Source organism: Stegodyphus dumicola, chromosome 1 (assembly GCF_044657685.1).
Source record: "Stegodyphus dumicola isolate Sdum_Otavi_A_Nest chromosome 1, ASM4465768v1".
In the NCBI taxonomy this organism is placed as follows: domain Eukaryota; kingdom Metazoa; phylum Arthropoda; class Arachnida; order Araneae; family Eresidae; genus Stegodyphus; species Stegodyphus dumicola.
Window position 1 is genome coordinate 36657535 of NC_140768.1, and position 21545 is coordinate 36679079.

Here is a 21545-nt window from a genome sequence, read left to right on the forward strand (position 1 = left end):
ATTATTGTAACATTAAATTAATCTGAAAGCATTAAATTGTTGTATTATAAAATAATCCAGATTTTATAATACCATTGATAGCACAGTTTAGTAAAAGGCTTCCAATAACTCATGTAAACAAGTATTTTGAGTATTCCTGTACCCGGTTTCAAAAGAGAAAACTTTTTTTTTTTTTTTCAATTTATCTATTTTATGATGAAAGGATAGTTTCTGGTAAATACAAGCCACTTTCTAAAAAGCAGAATCAAATAGTTCAATCCTGTCTCTTTGAAATCTGATTTTGGGATGAAGGGGAAAGAACTGCTGCATAAGACATCATACAACAACCATTTTGTAGTTCATGAGGGCCTTTAAAATGCCTTACTCCTGTTTTTTTATTCTTACTTACAATGCTAAGATTCTTATACTGAATATATGTCCGGCTCCCAAATTAACACGTGAAATGTGGTTATAATTACTTGAAACACTATTAGTCATTTTCATGATTTATAAAGAAAGGGGAGAATATCAAACTGACCGTGTTCTCATTGAACTTGAAAAACTGCTGCAAAAGCTATGAAATAAAATAAACTTGATAGTTTTGCAATTTTGTTAATACTGCACAATGGACTTCTTTAAGATACATACTGAAAGAAAATGATTTAGCTGCCTACAAGCCTAATAATGACTTGTAGGCTATTTGCCCGAGGAAGAATGAATGCTTTAGAGGCCTTTCAAAAGGAATCTGGCTTATGTTATAAACAAGGAGATTCTTGTATAACCACTTGCAAGTCAGGAATGGAATTCATTGCACTCCCAATCATATTTGAAAACTACCAATGTTCAGCAGTCTTACCTTATTTGTCATTTGATCATAAAGGATAAACTATGTGTTAGTTCGGTGAATCAGTCTCTTTGACGTGTAACATAAGCGTGACAGATGCAACATCAATAAAATAGATTCAAATAATCCAAATATTTTTTTTTTTTTCCAAAACAAAGCATTCTGTCATAATGGATCAGTTTCTAATATCAAAAGTATCAATTCATGAAATGAGTGTATAGTGTCACTGAAGGAGAAATTAATCATACTTAACACATTCACATGTTAGGGGAAAAAAAATTCTTTATGCATTGCCATGTTCAGATATAGCAGTTTCACTTTAACAAGACAACAATGTGTTTTATTATTTGCGATAACACATAGGTGGTTTGGTTCTAAATCAGTCAGAAGATTGCAATGGCCTGCCAACTGCCAGTCAGATAGACGATGAAGCAAAGCATTATAAACAAATACAGTATAAGGTAATAATTTCATTGAGAGATGCCTTAAGAAATGAAATGGTTCCAAACTAAATACCAATGACATTCTTTGTTGCAATTCATAAAAAATAGAAGTCAGCTTTAAAGTTCATTTCCACAAACTGTAGCAGCATAAAGTTGATATTTTATTTCTATTTCAGAGGAATACAAAAATAATATGCAATCAATATTTTTAATGTGAATAGATACATGAGAAAGATCTATTTATTCATTTTGAATAGAATTTTATTAAAAATATTTTCAATTTATACATTTGCACATTTCACACACAAACTGGAAATAAATTCCACATTAACAAGGTGGATAATGTAAGAAAAAATCAGATCCACATAGTTTAAAATATGCCTCAGCATATATATAATCATTTCACACATATTATATAACAGGAACACAAAATATTTCAACATTTTAAGACAATTACAGAAGCAATGACATGTTCCATATCTCATCAAACAGTTTTGAAAAAACTGTCATCAGTAAATTGCATTGAAAAATTACAATTAGCACCTTGTGAACTACAAATGACTTATCATTGAGCAAGATTCTTTTCTGGCATACTCAAGCAAAAATATAACTGAAAACACAAATATGTACATATTCATAGTTGCAAAATTTCTTTTTTAAAACCTTGGAATTTAATAATCAAACAGCACAAAATACATGAAAATATTTAATAAATCACATTAAGTATAAATGTTAAAATAATATGTTAAGAATGGCAGCACATGTATTGTTTAAAAAACAGTCGAATAAATTTTATTTAAACTTCTTTTATGAAAATTAACACAGTAGAACTGTCTCAATTCCTCTCTTAACCTTAGAATGTTAATATGTATCACATATAAGCTAATTTTAAATATTCATTTAATTTCTCATTTTAATTTGCTAGCCAAACAATTAAACACATGCTTGGATGAGCTACTGATTTAGAATGCAAAAGAAACCTTATATTGAGCCAGGATTATTTAAAACTCAAATTGCAAATAAATTTTGTGAATACATGTATATGGAATGCATACTTATGGAAAAAAGTACTAAGAAATGTGGAGCAAATTTTTAACTTTAGAAAAAAAATTTTATTCGAGTAAATTTTACTGCCAGTGAGAAGAAAATTGGCAAAAGTAAAATAAAAATACCTAAATAGACCTAAAGTCAATTACTGAGAAAACAACTAAATGCTTAAAATGAACAACAACAAATGATTTGCTTAATATTTCAAATAGAAATTATTTTTGAAAATATTGCTACTAAGATATACAAAAAAATATAAGGCAACCAACCATCTTCAAAAGTATATGAAGCTAGTAAATTGCACTATAAGCATATGAAATTAATATATTTCTTATAGAATATATATAATTATTAGGCTGTCAATAATTTGCCGCGTGTATTAATTTCTCAACATATTAGATTTTTTAATAATTTAAATTCTTATGTTTTGCTTTAATAAGAACTTTTTTGTACGTAATTCCTTTATGCATTTCTAGACTAATTAAACCATTATTTATTTATGCACTGCAATTAAAGATTTATCAAAAGTGAGAAGTATTTTTTTAACCTATACCTTTTTATAAATGTAAAATTTATATACTATTAATAACAGAGAAAATTCTTAATATTCTAAGATTAACAGTAAAGTTCTGCCACACATGTTTATATCAATCAATCATTTAAAAAACTAAAAGGAAGCATTTATTAGAGGCTAACAGTAGTTCTAATTTTTGAACCCACTTTTATGTACATAAAATTTACACATTGTTATTAATAATGATCCCCAGCGAAAAATATTTTGAACATAAAAAACTAAAAGGAAGCATTTATTAGAGTTCAACAATAGGTCTAATTTTTTTAACCCAAAACTTTTTTATGTACATAAAATTTACATATTTTTAGTAGTAATACAGACAAAATTATTTTACTACTTTTAAGATAATCAGCTACCAAATGGTTCACAACTTGCGGCAAACTCTCGCATAGCTACTAGCACATTAATATTAAGAACTAGAATACAAAAATTACAATAGGAAGTAGGATAAAAAATTGGAATAGGAATAAATTCACCTTAAGAAGAGCACATTTATTTTAGATAAAAGCTTGATGCATTCTGAAAGAATCTGATTCAGGTGCAAAATTGCCCATTATTCATATCCCTCCATTAAAACATTTGTAAACTAAAATTTAGAATTGGAAACAGCTTTCAAAATTGAGTCACTTGAAATGGATACAGTCAACAAGTGACTTTTAGCCTCCCCCCAAAGTTACATTACATTAAAATATGAAATACTTACTCAAACAATAATAAAGAAATTATCCTAACTTCGAGGTAACAACTAGTGCTTATATACCGTACTCATCAAATCTTATACAAATCCAAAACATATACAAATCATGGAATTATTTATTTTTACTACAATAAAAAATATGTCTTTAAAATTGTATTAATTTAACATGTTCAAAAGGAAGAGCAAAGTAAAGTATGGCCTAGTTTGACATGGAAATAGATTTCCACGGAATGCCAAATTATTAAAAAAGTGAGAAAATATGCCAGTTTTACATGCTGTTCCATTAGTTTAATAATCAGTCTAATAGGTTCTAAACTATTTTCAATATATATAACAGCATTATGTTGAAAACTTTCAAAAATAAAATAAATGTTCATTAACTAAGAAGTAACTGTAATCCTTTAACAAATAATAACCCCCTTTTATTTTCTTTAAATTCTTTTGCTTTACATACAGAGCTTTTTTTTCCCTTACTTAATATTTTCCTTCCAGTACCTAATTTTCTCAAACTAGGCATACACATAAAAAAGAGAAAGTAATTCTTATTGTAATTAAATTTCAAGATTAAATTTATCAGCTGTCAGACAAACACACATAAAATACAATACTAAATACCTGGAATTATTACTTATGAAACAAATACGAAAAAGAACACTTAATAAAGTAGTGTTCATCCGTTTTTCTACCTTAAAATTCAAACTTGCATTTAATACACATTTATCTGAAAAACATGATAGGTAACTGAGTTATTAAAAAGTGACTTGAATGAAATGAGAACTTGAATACTATTATATTCAGCACAGTTATTAAATACACAGAAATATACTGGAACACTAACTAAATATGCAACTTCACACAGATATACAAAAATGAAATTTCATCATTCATTTCATCATATACATACATAACAAAAATTCAACATTATTTATACATAATTTGATAAGAATAATAAAAGATCCAAAAGTTCTGAATTATGCAAAACTGCATATCTCAATCACACCAAAACATCTTAAAAACTATCAATAGTTAAAAAACACCTCATAAAATTAACTGTCTACAATGAATTTTTCATATTTTAAATTACAAAGCAATAAAAATTGTAATATAAAATTCTAAAAAATCTAGATTACAGAGGAGGAGAGGAATTATAAAAGACAAGCCTTATATTTACACACATTTCTCAATATCAAACCAAATGCTTTTAGATTTTTTTACAAAATTATATTTAATACATAAAGCATTATAAAATATATCTATGCACACATAATACTAAAGATTATCAGTATGTACCACTGCATATAATTTTGAAATGAACCTGAAATATTGGTGATGGATTTATAAATGATACAAATTTTCCTAAAAGAATAAATTTTTAACTAAAAAATTCTAGCACTGAATTAAACCAATTGTATTTTATATAGATGGACAATTATTTTTTTTAACTCCATCAACTTATTAAGCAATAGAATAACAAGTTTACTATAAAAATATTTTTTTTAATTTATAAATTATTTTATGACTTTAAACTATATTAATTTTAAAATTATCATATTTTATTAATATTAGGTCACTACATATATATAAAATATACAAATATATTTCATAATACTGCAAAATTTCTGCCTCTCCAAATATTTAAGTTACATAATTATTTTGGAAAGATCTGTGCAGTTTTAACTTTTCCAAATATTATTACATGATAATGGATAATGCCTTTTTATTACAAATGAATTCATTTCATTCCAGTAAACAATGTTTTTAATATGAAATTTATGATATTACACATGCTGTGCCATAACATTTAAGATGATTTAATAACATATGTATTTTTCAACTTTCAGTATTCTAGGATTAATGAATGAAACAAGAAGCATGGTAATGTAAAACTTATTATTATGCAAAAAGCAATCTTATTTTGATGCAGATATTAAACTATTAATTTTGAAAGATAATGTTTTATTTCACATCTAAGCCAAAATAAAACAGCTGTTTTGCTTTCAGCAAAAATATTCTAATACAATTCAAACTCTTCTTTTTTTAGAATTTACAAATCAGTTTTAATCACTTATATGAATGTACTTAGCTATTATAGATTTAGATATCAAACTAACAAAATGCTAAATAACAGCACTGTATTTCTAGGAAAACATTACAGTAAAAGATTTCAAGAAAAGAGCATCACACTTTAATTACTGATATGGATTAATATCAAAATCATACTATGTTTGCACTGTTACAAATTAAGGACATGGTGGCCAACAACAATGCATTGACCATACTAGAAAAAACGTTTACTAGAATGTAAACTTTTTTCTCTTCAATTCCATATTCATATAAAATTCCAATCATTCATTCAGCATATTCAGTGAAATAAAACTGGAACAGAAATCTCTATAAGAGAGTAAAATTAACATTTTCAAAGCTGTGCTAAAAGCCTTTACTTTAAAACAAATTTAAAATGAGAAAATGAATTTTAATTACAAGAAAAAAAATACATACTGACATTAAATACTGTTCACATATTTTTAAAAGTTCAAGAAATATAATTGTGGAGCATAATAAATGTTGTAAACGAGAAAGTAAGTCCAAAGAGAAAAGAGAATTTGCAGCTAGATGATTATCTGTTTAAAGTTATTTCTGAACACATCTGAATACTATTGAAAAAAAATATGAAAACATATCTTATATCTTCTAAAAACTCACAGAAATAATTTGGGCGATTTTATAGTATTATCAATGAATAACAGAAGAGAAATTTTTCTCTGTCTATATTAACCCTTTGCACTCGAGGTCTTTTTCGCTTGCGCGAACCAGCAACTCAAGACGATTTTGGCCAAATTCGGCAAACACTTTACAAGTACTTTAAAAACATTTATAAACAAACAAATGTATATAAATAATAAAATTTCCCCAGTTTATTCATTTATATGTCAAAAACAACAAAGTTTGATAAATATTACACTCTGTAATTAGTTTTGGTGTGATATTTTGTAACTCTCAATTTCACTGTCACTCTCTATAATTCTAATTTTCAGTCGTCTCGCACCTCTTACTGCATCACTGGATTCATTCGTTTCGCGGTGTAATCTGTTCGAAATCTGTCGGTAAGTTCATCATCCAAAGCAGCAAAATCGAATTCGTCTAAGTCGAGCTGATCTGATCTTCCTCCATATTTTTCGGACTCAAACACTTTTTAGTTACTATATTTACTGCCAAGACTATTTCAAGTGAATGCTACGGAGACTAACTAAACTGAGCTAAGATTTAGCTACAGTGTCAGCGGATTTTAGTCCACGAAAGTACTTCTGAGAAAAATATCTTGTTGCACATCGTAAATAAGGAGATCAAGTTACAAAAGACCATAGTATCGCACGATTTAAGACTTCAAATCACTCGGGTGCCGCTCGAGTGCAAAGGGTTAAATATACTGATATTAATTGGTATATCATTATTATATATACACACACAAACTAATTTTTCAATGCATAATAGCTGCTCGCCTTTGTTAGCGTTTTGGTGTTTCCTAACTCTGTTTTAAATGGAAAAATATTTTAAAAGTTTAAATATTTAGTAATTAAAATGATTTAGCTATTTGTTTAAAGCTATGCTATTGATTTTCCATTTAAAAATAGTGTTTATTTACAGGATTTTTAAGCCATGATAAATATGGAATGAAATTAATTAAATATAATATCATTAATTTTTAAATACTTTCTTTATTTCTAACATAATTGACAATAATGCAATGAAGTTTCTTAAAGCTACATTCAATCAATTAATGATATATTAACTGAATTACAATACTTAAGCAAACAATCTTAAAAATTCTTTATTTACAACTTTTTGGGAAATAAGTTTATATAATATGTGTAACACATATTTGCTTATCTTTTAACTTTTAAAAATATATAATGCAGTATGTCCTTTCACAACTATGCTAAAATTATATGTAACTTAATATTTAGCTTTAAAGATTTCAAGCTTAAGCGGGATTAATATCAAAATCATACTATGTTTGCACTATTACATGTTTAAGGACTTAAAGGTTAACTGGCATATGGTACTAAGTCCGAAATCCAGACCTCGAATATCCAAAATGATCTAATATATCCAGACCACCAGCCAGAAAATAACTACAAAATAAAATAATCCCCCACCTTTATAAAGTCTAAAAATGGAGAATACAGCAACATAAGGAAGCAGGTGTACTGTAAATGAGACTTTTCTCTGGATTAAAGGAGATTCCTGCATATCACTTTCAAACATCTGCTAGCCAAAGAGTCACATAGTAGCCAATAACAATGCATTAATTCACCTTGAACTGATAATGGCTTGGATCACACATTTTTAAGGTTTGAGTGGCTGTGGAGGCGGATGGCTGGTGCTCTCCTAAACTCTAAATGTGATCTCTGATCTCTCTAAATAACCATCTCTGATTTTTGATGTTTTCCTAATTTGTGCTCCTCTAAATTCAAAAATGTTTGCTGCTCTTAAATTCTGACAACCAGTGCAGCCACAACAGTTGCACTTGCTCTGGCACTAGCCCTGAGATTGGTTAGCATTCTTTTATTGAAAGAATAAGTGAAGTCCTAATGTTGCCATGTCTACAACTCATCTTACTAGATTTAAACTGATCTAAAATCCAGACATTTTTTAAATTCAAAACTGCCAAAATATCAGCGATTCTGGATCTCAGACACTGTACTGATAACATCTGCTTTTAGAAGTACTCAGTACACTTAATTATAATGCATACTACATAACTACAAGAACATACTCCAATTGCTCAAAAAAATTCTGACAAACATATTATTAAAAAAAAAAAAAAAAAAAAAAAAAAAGATTATACAAAATTCTAATACAACTGAATTACAAACATAAGTGAAAACATTTTTCAAAATGAAATATTACTTCCAATAACATACAACATACTTTAAACAAATATCACAGATGTCTTCCAAACTTTTAACAAACAACCGAGTTCATTGTAAATTTAAGAGAACAGCCTAAGTATTAAAAAGCAAAATTATACAAAAAGGCTACAATTGATTATGATACCCTGTCAATAATTCCTACTTGTCATTGATATGTAATTACAAAAAATATAATACATGGCAAATGAAAGTTTTTTTTAATACAAGAATCATATTTCTTGAATAATAATCCTTCAACTATGTTATGAATAAATGTATTATTCATGCTTCATAGATGAGTAAAAAAGTTCATGTTTTGAAAAAAAAAATTTAATAAGTAGTCCCCCTGCCTACAAATCTGACCTTTCTAAAAAAATCTGAATACTAAAGACTGACAAATAAACACAACATACAGTATGAAATAATGAATGAAATAAATCAAATACAAATTTTGTGGAGCATAGCTTTCTCATTTTTAAAGCTGTCTTACAACTATGATAATTCATTTAAGTCAAATACAAGAATGCTTAAATAATACAGAAATTTCACAATTTTTAATCATTATGATGATAATAAAGGAATAAGTAAACGAAAGATTACTTAAGTTTTTGCACAACGTAACAATCATGTGGTTACGACTTTCAATTATAAACATAATAAATAATTAGGATAACATATTAAATTTTAAAAATCATATAAAATACATTAATGTGCATATATTATACATTAATATTATTAGTGAAGCATTATGTGAACAACAAAGAATAATTTTCTTATTGTAATGATTTAACTATTAAACTACAAATTAGTACTAAAAAAATTCAACATTAACACTGCCTTTCTTTACTTCTACACCTGTACTTGACAAGTGATGTAAACAGTAAGCAGACCATGTAATGCATTAATAATATTTCTTTTTAATTACTTATTTCATGTGAAAAAAACGGATTAATTTTTATTAATTTTATAATATTTTTTCAATATTATATATTATTTCTGTAGCATATTTCTCTTCTTAACACTAAAACTTGGTTGACTAGCTGGCTGTCGATTAGTACTTTTTTTAAGATCATATCTAATGGCATCTCTCATTGACTGTACTGGGTAAGACTCACTTTCCCATTCAGCCGTATCCTCCTCCCAATATTTATTCTTACCTAAAGGCTCATCTTCATTTTCAGAATCACTCCAACTAACATGCTCAATTTTGCTGCTTTGAAGTGATGTCTGAGTCTCGCATGGACGAAATTCGTTATTATTTGAAGGAGATATAATATTTGGCGATTGAGAAGCACCTTGTAAAGCTCCACAGACAGGTTCATCAATAGGACTTACAACAGAACCACAGATACCAAAGGATCCAGAAACACTTGATTTTACTTCATAATCTGGAACATTTTCTCTTGGAGGCACTTTAAAATTCTTTAAATTAGAAAAAAAAATGTTTTCATTTAAAGAATCATTTATTTGATGTTTCTGATTTGGAATAATATTTGTAGCTCTACTTCCAAAACTTGATAAACTACTTTCTTTATTATCTAAGGCATTTGGGCAAGACACTTCTGTATGGGATACAGAAACCTCACTTTGCAAAACTGGAGGTTTGGGAGGTGGTATTATGGTATCTCCACCAAAACCCAGCTTAGCCAAAGGACTGTCATCTTTATAAAGTTCATTCACAGGAAGTACAAGACTAGCACAGATTCCAGGTGGTCCAGAATTAGTTGACTTTTTCTCCTGAGTTGGAATGCTATTTGTTGGTGGAGGTATTGGACAATCTACTACATGAGAAGCTGAAGAAACATGAGCATAACTTTCTTCAGCAGCTTCAGTGTAATTCTGTGCAAAAGAATTAATATTTCCAGAATTATTGTTCATATGATGCATACTGGGTATCTGAGCATGTGGGGGATAGCACGGATAAGCAGTGGTTGGAATGCCTTGAGACCTATAATAAAGATCCATTGCTTGTAACTGAGTGATGAAAAAAGGATTACTCAGAAGCATTTGTTGCATAAGGAGAGGATTTATGCCAACTAATGGCATCAAATGAGCTCCCAAAGGATTTAAAAAGGGAGCTGTTCCAGTAGGTCCAAATGATGAAGGCTGAGAAATATTTGGTACTTTAAATTGTGAATTTAGCATATCACCTGTAAAGCTATCTGAAGCACTATTTTGTTCACTTCTTAACTCACTTGCTGATGATATATCAGATTTTTGCAAATGTTTAGTATAGTCTACAGCATTACCACTAGGTAAAAATACAGTTTCAAGATTAAAGGCACTTTCATTACCCTTAAAAGATTCCGATGTAACACATTCTATTGGAGAAATATCTTTAGCTGCTTTCAGTGATTCTTTGGAAGATATAACTGAGGAATTTTGTTCCAAATTAATATTATGTATCCCAGGCAAAATTCTAGAAGTTTGATCATTCCATGCAACAGTATTAGAAATTTTTTGCTCAAAATTATCAAACACACTAGAACTGTTACTACTTTTAAAAAAAGAATCATTCAAAATATTGCTCCCAAGTTCATTATTACTTATATTAACTGATTTTCCTGTTGTTTCATTATGTTCATGTTTTAATTTTGCTTCACTAAATGGATGCCGATAGAAAGTTTCAGAGATATCTGTTTTGTCACCATGTTCAGAAATCTTATTTTCTATTAAAATATTATTCTCAAATGAATTGCCTCTATCTATATATTCAGCATTTGGAATTTTATCACCTTCCTTCAAAATATGAGTGTCATACTGGCCTCCTCCCGATGTATCATCCCACTTACTATGTAGACCTTCACACTGTTTCTCTACTTTTTGACTTTCAGCAACGTCCCATCCACTAACATTTAAATTATATACTCCAAAATTGCTCTTCTCCTTCAATGTCTGTGTTTCAGTTTCAGTAACATCCCATTCACTGTCTTTTGACTGATAAGTACTAATTTTAGAACTATCCCATTCACTGTTCTTTGACTGATAAGTATCAATTTTAGAACTATCCCATTCACTGTCCTTTGACTGATAAGTATCAATTTTAGAACTATCCCATTCACTGACCTTCGGCTGATAAGTATCAGTTTCAGCAACATCCCATTCACTGTCCTTCGACTGGCAAATAGCAGTTTTAGAATTCTGCCATTCACTATCCTTTGATTGAAAAGTATTATAAGAGTCCTTCCTCTTCAAATGTTGCTTCTGCTTTTCATTTCCTAAAGTATCCCATTCACTACTCTCTAATTCACAAGCTTTACTCTCTTTGAATGCTTGCTTTTCAGTCTCTTCACTTCCAGATTCATCCCAATCTTCTAATTTGCTGTTACATGGTTCATATGTTTTATTATTTTTTGCGATTTTTGAACCTAGCGTTTCATTTTTAAAAACTTCATTACCAAAGGCTTTTGAATTTTTTTTATTATAATTTTTGGTATGATCTGACCATTCCCTTTCCTCTGATGATGATTTATATTCATTTATGATCTCTGCATCCCAGTCATCTTCCACTTTATATGCATCATGAGAATTAGAAATGGATTTCTGATCATATTTTGGGGTTTTTGTACCTGATTTCTGAAAATTAGTATCTTTTAAGCCCCATCCACCAAAAGTATCAATAATTGCATTATATTTTGGTTTTGCACCAGCATACGATGCTGCTTTGTTTCCTTTTTGAGTACATAAAGTAGATGCCTTTGTAGATTTTTTCTCATTCCATAAACTATTTTTATCTTCATCATCAGTATTATCCCAACAATCTTTTGTAACTTCAGTGGTTGACCTATTATAGTTGGTACTATCCCAGCATTTTATTGCAACCTCAGGAGTGGATTTATTACTTGTATCCTCCCTAAATTCTGAGAAATATTCTGGATTTGACTGCAGCAGTTCCATCTGGAGTTGATATTCTTCTTCAAGTTTCCTGTAAAAAAATATTTTAGACACTAATCATATGATCCAAAGATCTGGAAAGATTATATTACAGAGAGATGCATAAACTAACTTTGAACTACTTACTTGAAAAACACATTGTTAAATATAAAAATGATAATGAAATATATATTTATCTTTCAAACATTTAAAAGTAACTGATCCTGATATATGAGGAGTTTATTTATTTATTTATTTATTTTAAAGATTTTTACAGTTTTCATCCTTATCAGAATTACAATAAAAAGGACATTTGGAACAAACTTTTCCACTCGTTTTCCATACTCGTTTCAGTAAAAAGTTACTAATGTCTACAATAGGCACCACTTAATGTAATCACATTTATCTATGGTTATTTTGATAACATTAAAAACAATGAGAAAAAATACCTTTCAAATTAGCAATGGAATTTAACTAATTTAATATAAAAATCACTAAAACATATAAATAGGTACTTTCACAAAATTTTAATTAAGAAAATACAAAAGTTCAAATATGAAATCTTCATACTGCTTCTGGAAGTTAATTGACTGATTCTGTACCTTTGTGATCTTAATACTTGGATGACACCCTTAATAGGAAGAGAACATGTCAATGTAAAATTTAAATTGGGGGGGTGCTACCTTAGAATGGCAGGGATGCTTTCAGAAAAAAATATTGCTCTTCGGGAAAGGGGGCAAAAAAGAAAGGGAGAGATAGAGAAAGACCTGTGTCTGACCGCTCTTAAATTTGTTAGATTTATTGAAAATCTATGTCAAACTAAGGTTGATTTTTGCCTAATTTTAAACAGTTGACTAAAATTGAAACCAAGCTGTTTGCCAGTTTAATCATTTACTTGGTAATTTGTATAATCTATTTTGAATTTATTTGGTGACTTCAGTTTAAAAAAATATATTCTATAATATTTTGATCACATTAACTGAATTGTAGATTATTGTGAGTGATGAAGATATTTCTGATATAAAAATGGGCAGCACTTCATCAATTCGATAACAGTATCAGAATGATAACATTTATCATGTGGGATAACATTACTAATGTGGGAAAAGGCCATGCAACTGTATGTATGATTTTTACTTTCGCACGCCATACAGACAAGAATGCAGACGATGACCGATGCAGACTTTTGATGCTGTGATGATTCTTCTTCTTTTATAATTTTTTTATTTATGTAAATAAATTGTATTTTAGTAACAACTCGATGAGGATTGGTAATGTTTATTAGTGATGTTTTTCTTATATAAATTTTGGTACCAAAGGTATTAAAGTTCTTGTCCTATAACAAAATTCCTTTTGATTCCATTGATTATGCAGTATTCTTTTTATTAACGGCTCTGGATTGGATTCTTAAAACTACACTTGGATTAGCAATGTTCATTTTCAAGAGGTACAAGTGAGCATTTTACATTCATAACTTTTGTTTGAATGTATAATTCTTTAAAGTACAAAAAAACAAGGCTTCTAAAGAAAATTGAAAACGAACATTTGAAAGAAGTAATACTACTATACTAATTTCAAGAACTGAATCTGCCTTAACAGATGAAAATTTTACATGCAATATCTCAGAGAAACATCTGGTAGTTTTAGCTGAAAAAATTAATAAATTAAAATCCTTAGATACTCAAATTGAACAGTTAATCGATGTACGCTTAATGGAAGAATTAAGCACTAGTACTGATTATCAAGAAAAATGAGTCAGGCATAGTTACTAACTCATCGATATCTAAAAAACTGTTAAGTACTTTGAACGACAGCTTCAATTTATCCTCTTCAATTATCCTAAGTTAATACTCAAATCATATTCAGGGGACCCAAAATATTGGAACGAATTTTGGAATTCATTTCAAAGCAGCATCAATCGCAATGAGTCAGTTCCGAAAATTGAAAAATTTGCCTATTTAAAAAAATTCTTGACTGGAGAAGCATCGAATGTAGTATCTGGTTTTAAGCTAACTGAAAAAAATAATTAAAAATTATGAAAACCATGCAAATTTACTTAAAGATAATTTTGTTTGCAAGTTTTAAAGTGTTAAAAATTCTTCAAATGTTCCAGTTTTTATAAAGTTATATGATGAGCTCAATATCACTATACAAAATTTAGATTCAATGCAAGAATATTTAAAATATTATGGTCCATTTTTGACCTCAATTGTTCTAAATTTATTGGCAGAAAATCTTGTTTTAGATTTTAAGTGAAACACAAATACAAAATGTGATGTTACAATTTCTTCAATTCAAAATGTGATTTTTTATTTGTGTGACTGAGTGTTGCAAATCAATAGTTTCAGTTTTACATGACATTTAAAGCTTCTCAATTTCAATAATTACCAGACATCCAAGTGTTGTAAATGTAATGGATTTGGGTCACATCAATCAAATTTAAAGTCCCCAACTTACTCCATAAAGTAATCAAAATTAAGGATATATTCCTTATAACTATTCAATAATTACCAGACATCCAAGTGTTGTAAATGTAAAGGATTTGGGTCACATCAATCAAATTTAAAGTCCCCAACTTACTCCATAAAGTAATCAAAATTAAGGATATATAGTTGATACAGGAAGTGAACTGTCAGGAGTGATATTTTCTGGATTTAGAACTATCTATAGATTTTGCCAACTGTTAGTTGACTGATGACTAGGGCAATGTCATCATAATGAAAAACTTGTTTTTAATTGCATTCATTTATTATTTTCATTTCTTCTGTTTGTCATCTTCATTTATTACCACTTTTCCTCATTTCTTCAAAAATTCCAGTAATTAGAAAATTTCACTCTTTTTTTTTCTTTTTTTTTTTTTTATAAATATGAAAAGCATCAAGTTTGCGGTTATCATCATAAAGCTTCACTAGCATCCACTATACACTATTGGCAATGCATCATGAGATTGGCAACTAGACATGTTGTTCCACAAAATTTTGCCATTTGTATTCCACACTAACAAAGTTAAAAGTAAAAGTTAAGTTTAATTATTTATAATATCTAGACGTGCTTTATGCACAGGCTTATCTGAATCCTGGGAAAACTTAAGGCAAACACTTAAAGCTTATCCAGATTTAGTATTATACATTTTGCAAACCTTGCAGTCTCAGTCTGTCCTAAATTTTGCTGACAAGCACTTCCATAAAATACTAAAAATTTGGCATTGCAGTGCTTTGCCTAAATTCTAAAGATCTTGCTATAATTTAAGTTTATTACTTTGTGCTTCTCGAAATTCTAAAAATTCTGCCTCCCCTTCTCGGAATAACTAATCAGTTATTTTCAATTCCAACAGCACAAATTGTTATCATTTGGCTCATTAAAAAAAATCTATCTTTTGCATATGGAAACAAATTTCTGTTAAATTTCACCTCATCAACACTTTCAACACTTCACAGTGCAGTTAATTAAATCTGTTATCATTAACAGCCTAATCTCTACATATAATAAAAGAAAGAGTCTGTCTGTGTGTGTGTCTTTCGTTCATGCTGCGCGTAAGCTAATAGACCCACGGCTACGAAATTTGGTACATAGGTACATCTAGACAAGAGCCAGTGCACCTCGAAACGATTTTTTTCGAAATTCGAATTAGAATTTTTAAAATTTTATGTTCTGTGATGAAATTGCGTCATTTTGGGACATAATGGGCTATAAGAAAGCGAGATTTTACTCTACACACTCCATTTTTACATCGTCATGAAACGTAGGCACTTAGCTATTTTATGAACTTAAAATAAATTTCGTGTTTCAATAAATTGATTAAATACGAATTTATTTAACAAAGTGAGCTTAACACCTTTTCAACGGGATTTTTTTCTAAAAAAGTTTAAAAAAAGTACAGTTTATTTTTCTTTGGTTTTTGGACACGTTAAACTTTCAGCCTTGCGACTGCTTTTACAAAAAAAATTTTGGAAAAATTATAATATTTTGTATTTTTAAAAGATTTTTTAAATGAAGCTTCCGAGTACATTTCTCACATCTCACATCTTTTAAAGTGTGATTTTGGCAACAATTTTTCTGTCTTATTGTTGTTGATAGATTTTTGATGAAATCACATCATTTTGAATAGTTTCATTCTTTTAGAAATATGGGTTTGGCAACAATTTTTATGTCACTGTTTTTAAGAGATTGGCATATTTCATTGTCATTTATATATATATATATAATACATTTTTATTTTATTTATTTATTTATTTATTTATTTGATAAAGTTGTTCTGCAGAGTAAAATTCTGCACAGAATTTTATGTTTTTTGAGTAGCTTTCATGTTATTTTTTGCTTATTTCACTGTTTGTAAGATATTGAAAAGTTTTGCATGATTTTTTTTCTTCATCGGAAAGTTGGTTAATTTTTTTATTAGGCTAATTAATATTTGTATAAGAGATATAGCTTATTTCATTGTAATTTTTTTCTCTTGAAAATATAAGATAAAATATCATTAATTATACTTTGCTTTTCAGAATTTTTCGTTTTTTGCATTCTTTTATGTTATTTATTGCTCATTTCACTGTTTTTAAGATATTGAAAAGTTTTGAGTGATTCTTTTAGGAAACAAAGTTTATAACCTCCTTTATACCATTTGAGTTCTTAAGATTTTGCAAAAGGAAGTTGGTTAATTTATTTATTAGGATAATTAATATTTGTATTAAGGGATATTGCTTATTTCATTGTAATTTTGTTATACGTAATAAATTTTTTTATGAAGTTGTTCTACAAAGTAAAATTCTATGCAGTTTTTAAATTTAACGTCTCCAGCCATTTTTCCGGTGCATTTAAAAGCCAGACAAAGGCTGGCAGCAAAGCCGCAAAAGATTACCATACTCTTTGGTATTCAATTACTAATATTTAAAAAAGAAATGTTCAGGTATTGCTGCATCTCAAGCTGCAGTATGTTTATAGTCATTCCCCCCATGAAAGCAAAAATTAATAAACAATAATACTCTAGACTGGTATTAGGGATATAAACTATTCAGTAGGTGCGTTTTAATGTAAAATGCTTTGGTTTATGATGTATGTCAAAAAAAGATGAAAAGGTGGCTATGGACCTAATTATTCATCATACTGATTTTGCTACTAAATCATTGTTTCTTCATTATGAAAGTATTTTATTTAATGCGAAGTAAAATTAAATTTGGGTCTGTTCATATGTTTTTTCATGAAAAAATATTAAATGTGCATGCATAAAGCATACAAATAACTAAATAAGTACCTTAAAAAAGATGGAAGATGGCTAGTGGTCTAAAGATCCAGATTTTAGATCATTCCTTATATTGTACATCCAGATTCTGGAATTTTAGTGTGTAAGTTTTCCCAAGAAATGTCATATTTTTTAATTTCCAATACAATTTCCAAATAAACTGTCCTGCAATCATATGACTTAAGGTTAGCTTTAATACAGAGCAAATCTTACCAATTTATGAAATATCTGAATGATTTATTTGAACTAAAAAAAAAAAATTTGAAGTAAATAATGAGTGCACATTTTATAAATCTGCAAATTTTGGATTTGAGAAAACAAAGAATTTAGAGTTTGAGCTATACCCAGATCGTAATCAGCCCTGTAATTTCATTTTGTTATATTCTGACACTTTTATGCTGAGATAATCCTGAGTAAGGAAGAAAAACTTTAATTTTTTAAATACACCTAAGTAAAATTAAAAATTAATGTTCAAAACAATTGTGTGGATAGCAAACTTAGCAATTTAGCATTTATTAATGTAAAATAAAGCTAAGTACAATGTTAAATGATCAAACATTAATTGATCTTTTAAAAAGTTCTACGTTTGCGATAGATAAAGACAATTCAGATTAAATAAAATTTAATACGAAAAATTCCACTGAAAATCACTAGAGCAGGAGTGAGGGGATTTCATAGTTTCAGAGGGGGGATGAGGTCAGCTTTTTATTTACCTGTTAAGTATTTAATTTTAGTTTACAAACATAAAAAACTATTTTTATTCAAGTTTCGGTATTTATTAACATATTCTATACTTTTTCTTATAGAAATTAGGAATACTAAACCTTGAATTTCTTGTGTAATTTATAAACACTTTAAAAAATTATCTAAACTTATAAACTGTACATGCATTTTTCGAAATTTTGGAAAGAAGAGGGGAGGATCATTTAGCAAGGTGAAAGGGGTGCATGGTTCAGAAAAGGTTAAGAACTACTGCACTAAAGGGTGAGGGCATGGAATTTGAACAAAAATTTCATTTATTGCCAGGAAACATTTTTCTCGGGAAAGGCTAAAAATTAAAGACAGGGAAATTCAGTGATCTACCAGGGGTCTGGGAGATGTGATAAGTCGGTAGCTAAGATTATGTTCATTTTGTCAAAGTATAAATTCATGTTATATTTAATAAATGTCATTGAGGAAACTTTTTACTGATTCTGCAGTGCTTAAAAGTGTCTACATATAATATTTTAGTCACTTTAGGTTATGTGATATCAATCAAAACTAATTTTTGTGCTGTTACAGTCTGAGATAACCCCCCCCCAAAAAAAAAGCAAAACAAATTCCTTATCTCCCCAGCTAAGGATTAGTATTCTAAAGCTGAAATATTATAATGCACCATAAGCAAACACATCTGCATTCATTACAGCAGTTCACTAGTCATTTCAAAAGTAAAACTTTTTATAATAAACTACTTTACTAATGTTCCCAAGAAAAATAACAAAATAACAAAACAATTGCTAACAATATTCTAATTTCAGTAAATCAGATATTCTTTCTCTGGTAATGAGATTGGAATTCTACTAAAAGTACAACTTCAACTCCCTCCAATTTAATATGCTTAACATATAAGAAAATCAATATGAAAGGAAACTAACTTCCGACGTTCTTCAGCTTTCATGGCTTCAGCCTTGCTTAATTCTATGGCTTGCCGAATCATAAATTCCTCTTCAGTTTCATTTGTAGGTTCCATAGCTTTCACTTCTTCAGTATGTATCAGCCTCTTCACCCACACATTCACAACTGGTGGCGGAGCTTCAACAGCACCTGTTAGTATTTACAAAAGTTATATCACAAAGCTTCCCATTAAAGAAAAAAAATTTGAAAGCGTTCAAATATTTTTTTTTTTTTTTTCTTAATCTGAAGGCCTTCAGATTTTACATTATGCCCAAAGGAGCATTTTTTTTTTTTTTTTTTTTTTTTTTTTTTTTTTTTAACGTTTTGTGTGTTACCTTTATTGATTAAATATCATGCTTTTCACACTTAAACCATAAAATTCAGTTCAAGAGCAATATCACAATATAATTTTAAAATGAGCATTTCTTTAGAATTTCTGATACACAGTCTCGCACAATGTAGATAATTCCCCCCCCCCCCGGGTACAGTGTTGCCATTGCTCGCTTTGAAATCGTCAAGTTTGTTAATCAAAAACTCGTTAAAGTGTTACAAAATATGAAATCTATACAAAAACAAATTCCAAATTAGGACTTCCAGATACCCATATTCAGTGGAGAATTATGTTATTCAAAATTTGATGGCTCTAGGTACCATTGTTTTATCAAAATGCGAGAAACATACATATATTTATGCAGATTCTTCATTATTTAATTTCTTTTAATATAACACAGGGCGATCATATTTGGTGGCAACAATTTGAAAAGTGAAACAGATTTAAAGTTTTCAAAGCAAAATGCCAAAACGAAATTAATGGCATTTCTGGGCTAATGCCCTTAGGGCTAATAATCAAACAGTATTAACATATAGAAATTTTTTTTTAATTATGTATCAGCCTTTTTTGAATTATGCTTACAAAAAAGAATTTCTTTTTACCGAACAAAGCAAAGATTCATTTACAAGAATAGCACTTCAGTGATATAATCTAACTACAAATACTCTGATGTGAAATTCATTAAAATTTCGGTAGTTTTAATATCTTCAGAAAAAACATAAAAATTTTCCCCTAACAAATTAATAAAAATTATTTAACCTGATTTTAAATTTATAAATGCTTTGATGACAAATGATACACATATACGAACTGAAATGATTACTCATAATTATGAAAGCAGGATATTCAAATTTAAGAAGTATACGGAAAATTAAACAGCGACTCCAAAAATTCAGAATGCACATAATTTCATACTTAATTTCGTAAACTGAAAGCAACAGACAAACGAAAATTTTGATGATTATGTATAAGCATGCAAGTGTAAATGTTTTTTTTTTAATATATTTTACCAAGTGGCAACAACAGATTAGTTTTGAACAGTAATGTTTTCTTTGAAGTGTGCATAGTAATTTGGTATTTTCAGTTGTATCGTCTGAGTGTTATGCAAGTAATGTGAGAATAAAGATGTATTAACATAAGTGAAGAATATGTCTTAAAAAAAGTAAGTAAGCTAATACAGTCAAATACCAAAAATCCACGTTGTCTCTCGGAATATAAACATTCAGTTTACAGGTTCCAGAAACTGAAACACTGAGTATGAAATATCGAAGAAAAAAATACTTACCGAATAATGACATCATAATTACCGAATAATAATGAGTCAAAACGGAAATACCAAATTATTGATATAAAAAAGTTAAAAAAATAAGATAAGTTTTTCCCCCTCTAATCTGCCATCAAGGTAAAAAAGCAGACGATTCACTCAATTCTTTGTTCAATTTCATGATTCACATTGTTGTATTTTCTGAGCTTTGTTATTTCATTTCACAAGATTGTTTAGTGCTGCCTTTTTTTAATCCGGATAATTTGTGGATAAATTAAGAATATTTTTAATTTCAGCCCTTTTTAACACAATGACAGATAAGAAACGCACTCGTGATTTTACTGCTGGCAACGTTGAAAAACGAAAACACATTGCATTGACGGTAATGCAAACAGGGCAAATTCTGCAAAAGATTTCGCTGTTCCTCAATTTACAGCAGAATGGTATGCAATTGCGACACGATTGTGTACGATATACAGAAAAATAAAAAAAAGCTGTTGAAATTTTACAGCAACAGTTATTCTAACACCGTAAATCTTTGCATGAGGCGAAATCGGCAAACCTCGATGCTGTGTACATATAATACAATGAATAACATAATCAATTTATATATGTAATAATAATTTAATGCATATAATAAATTATTGCAATAATGTATATAATAATTTAATTAAATGTATCTAATATGCCT

At 28.7% G+C, this 21545-nt stretch overlaps 1 protein-coding gene across 1 annotated transcript in view; it reads right to left on the reverse strand.

Moving 5' to 3' along the window:
• Positions 1–1505: 1505 nt before the first annotated feature.
• The window catches only part of LOC118181953 (uncharacterized), a 57935-nt gene continuing 37895 nt past the window's right edge, over positions 1506–21545 (reverse strand). The window contains exons 7-8 of the mRNA XM_035351197.2: positions 19241–19409; positions 1506–12422 (exon numbers count right to left, since the gene is read on the reverse strand). Of these exons, the coding sequence (XP_035207088.1) occupies positions 9488–12422; positions 19241–19409 (3104 nt within the window). The 3' untranslated portion in view covers positions 1506–9487. The remainder of the gene's footprint in view (positions 12423–19240; positions 19410–21545) is intronic.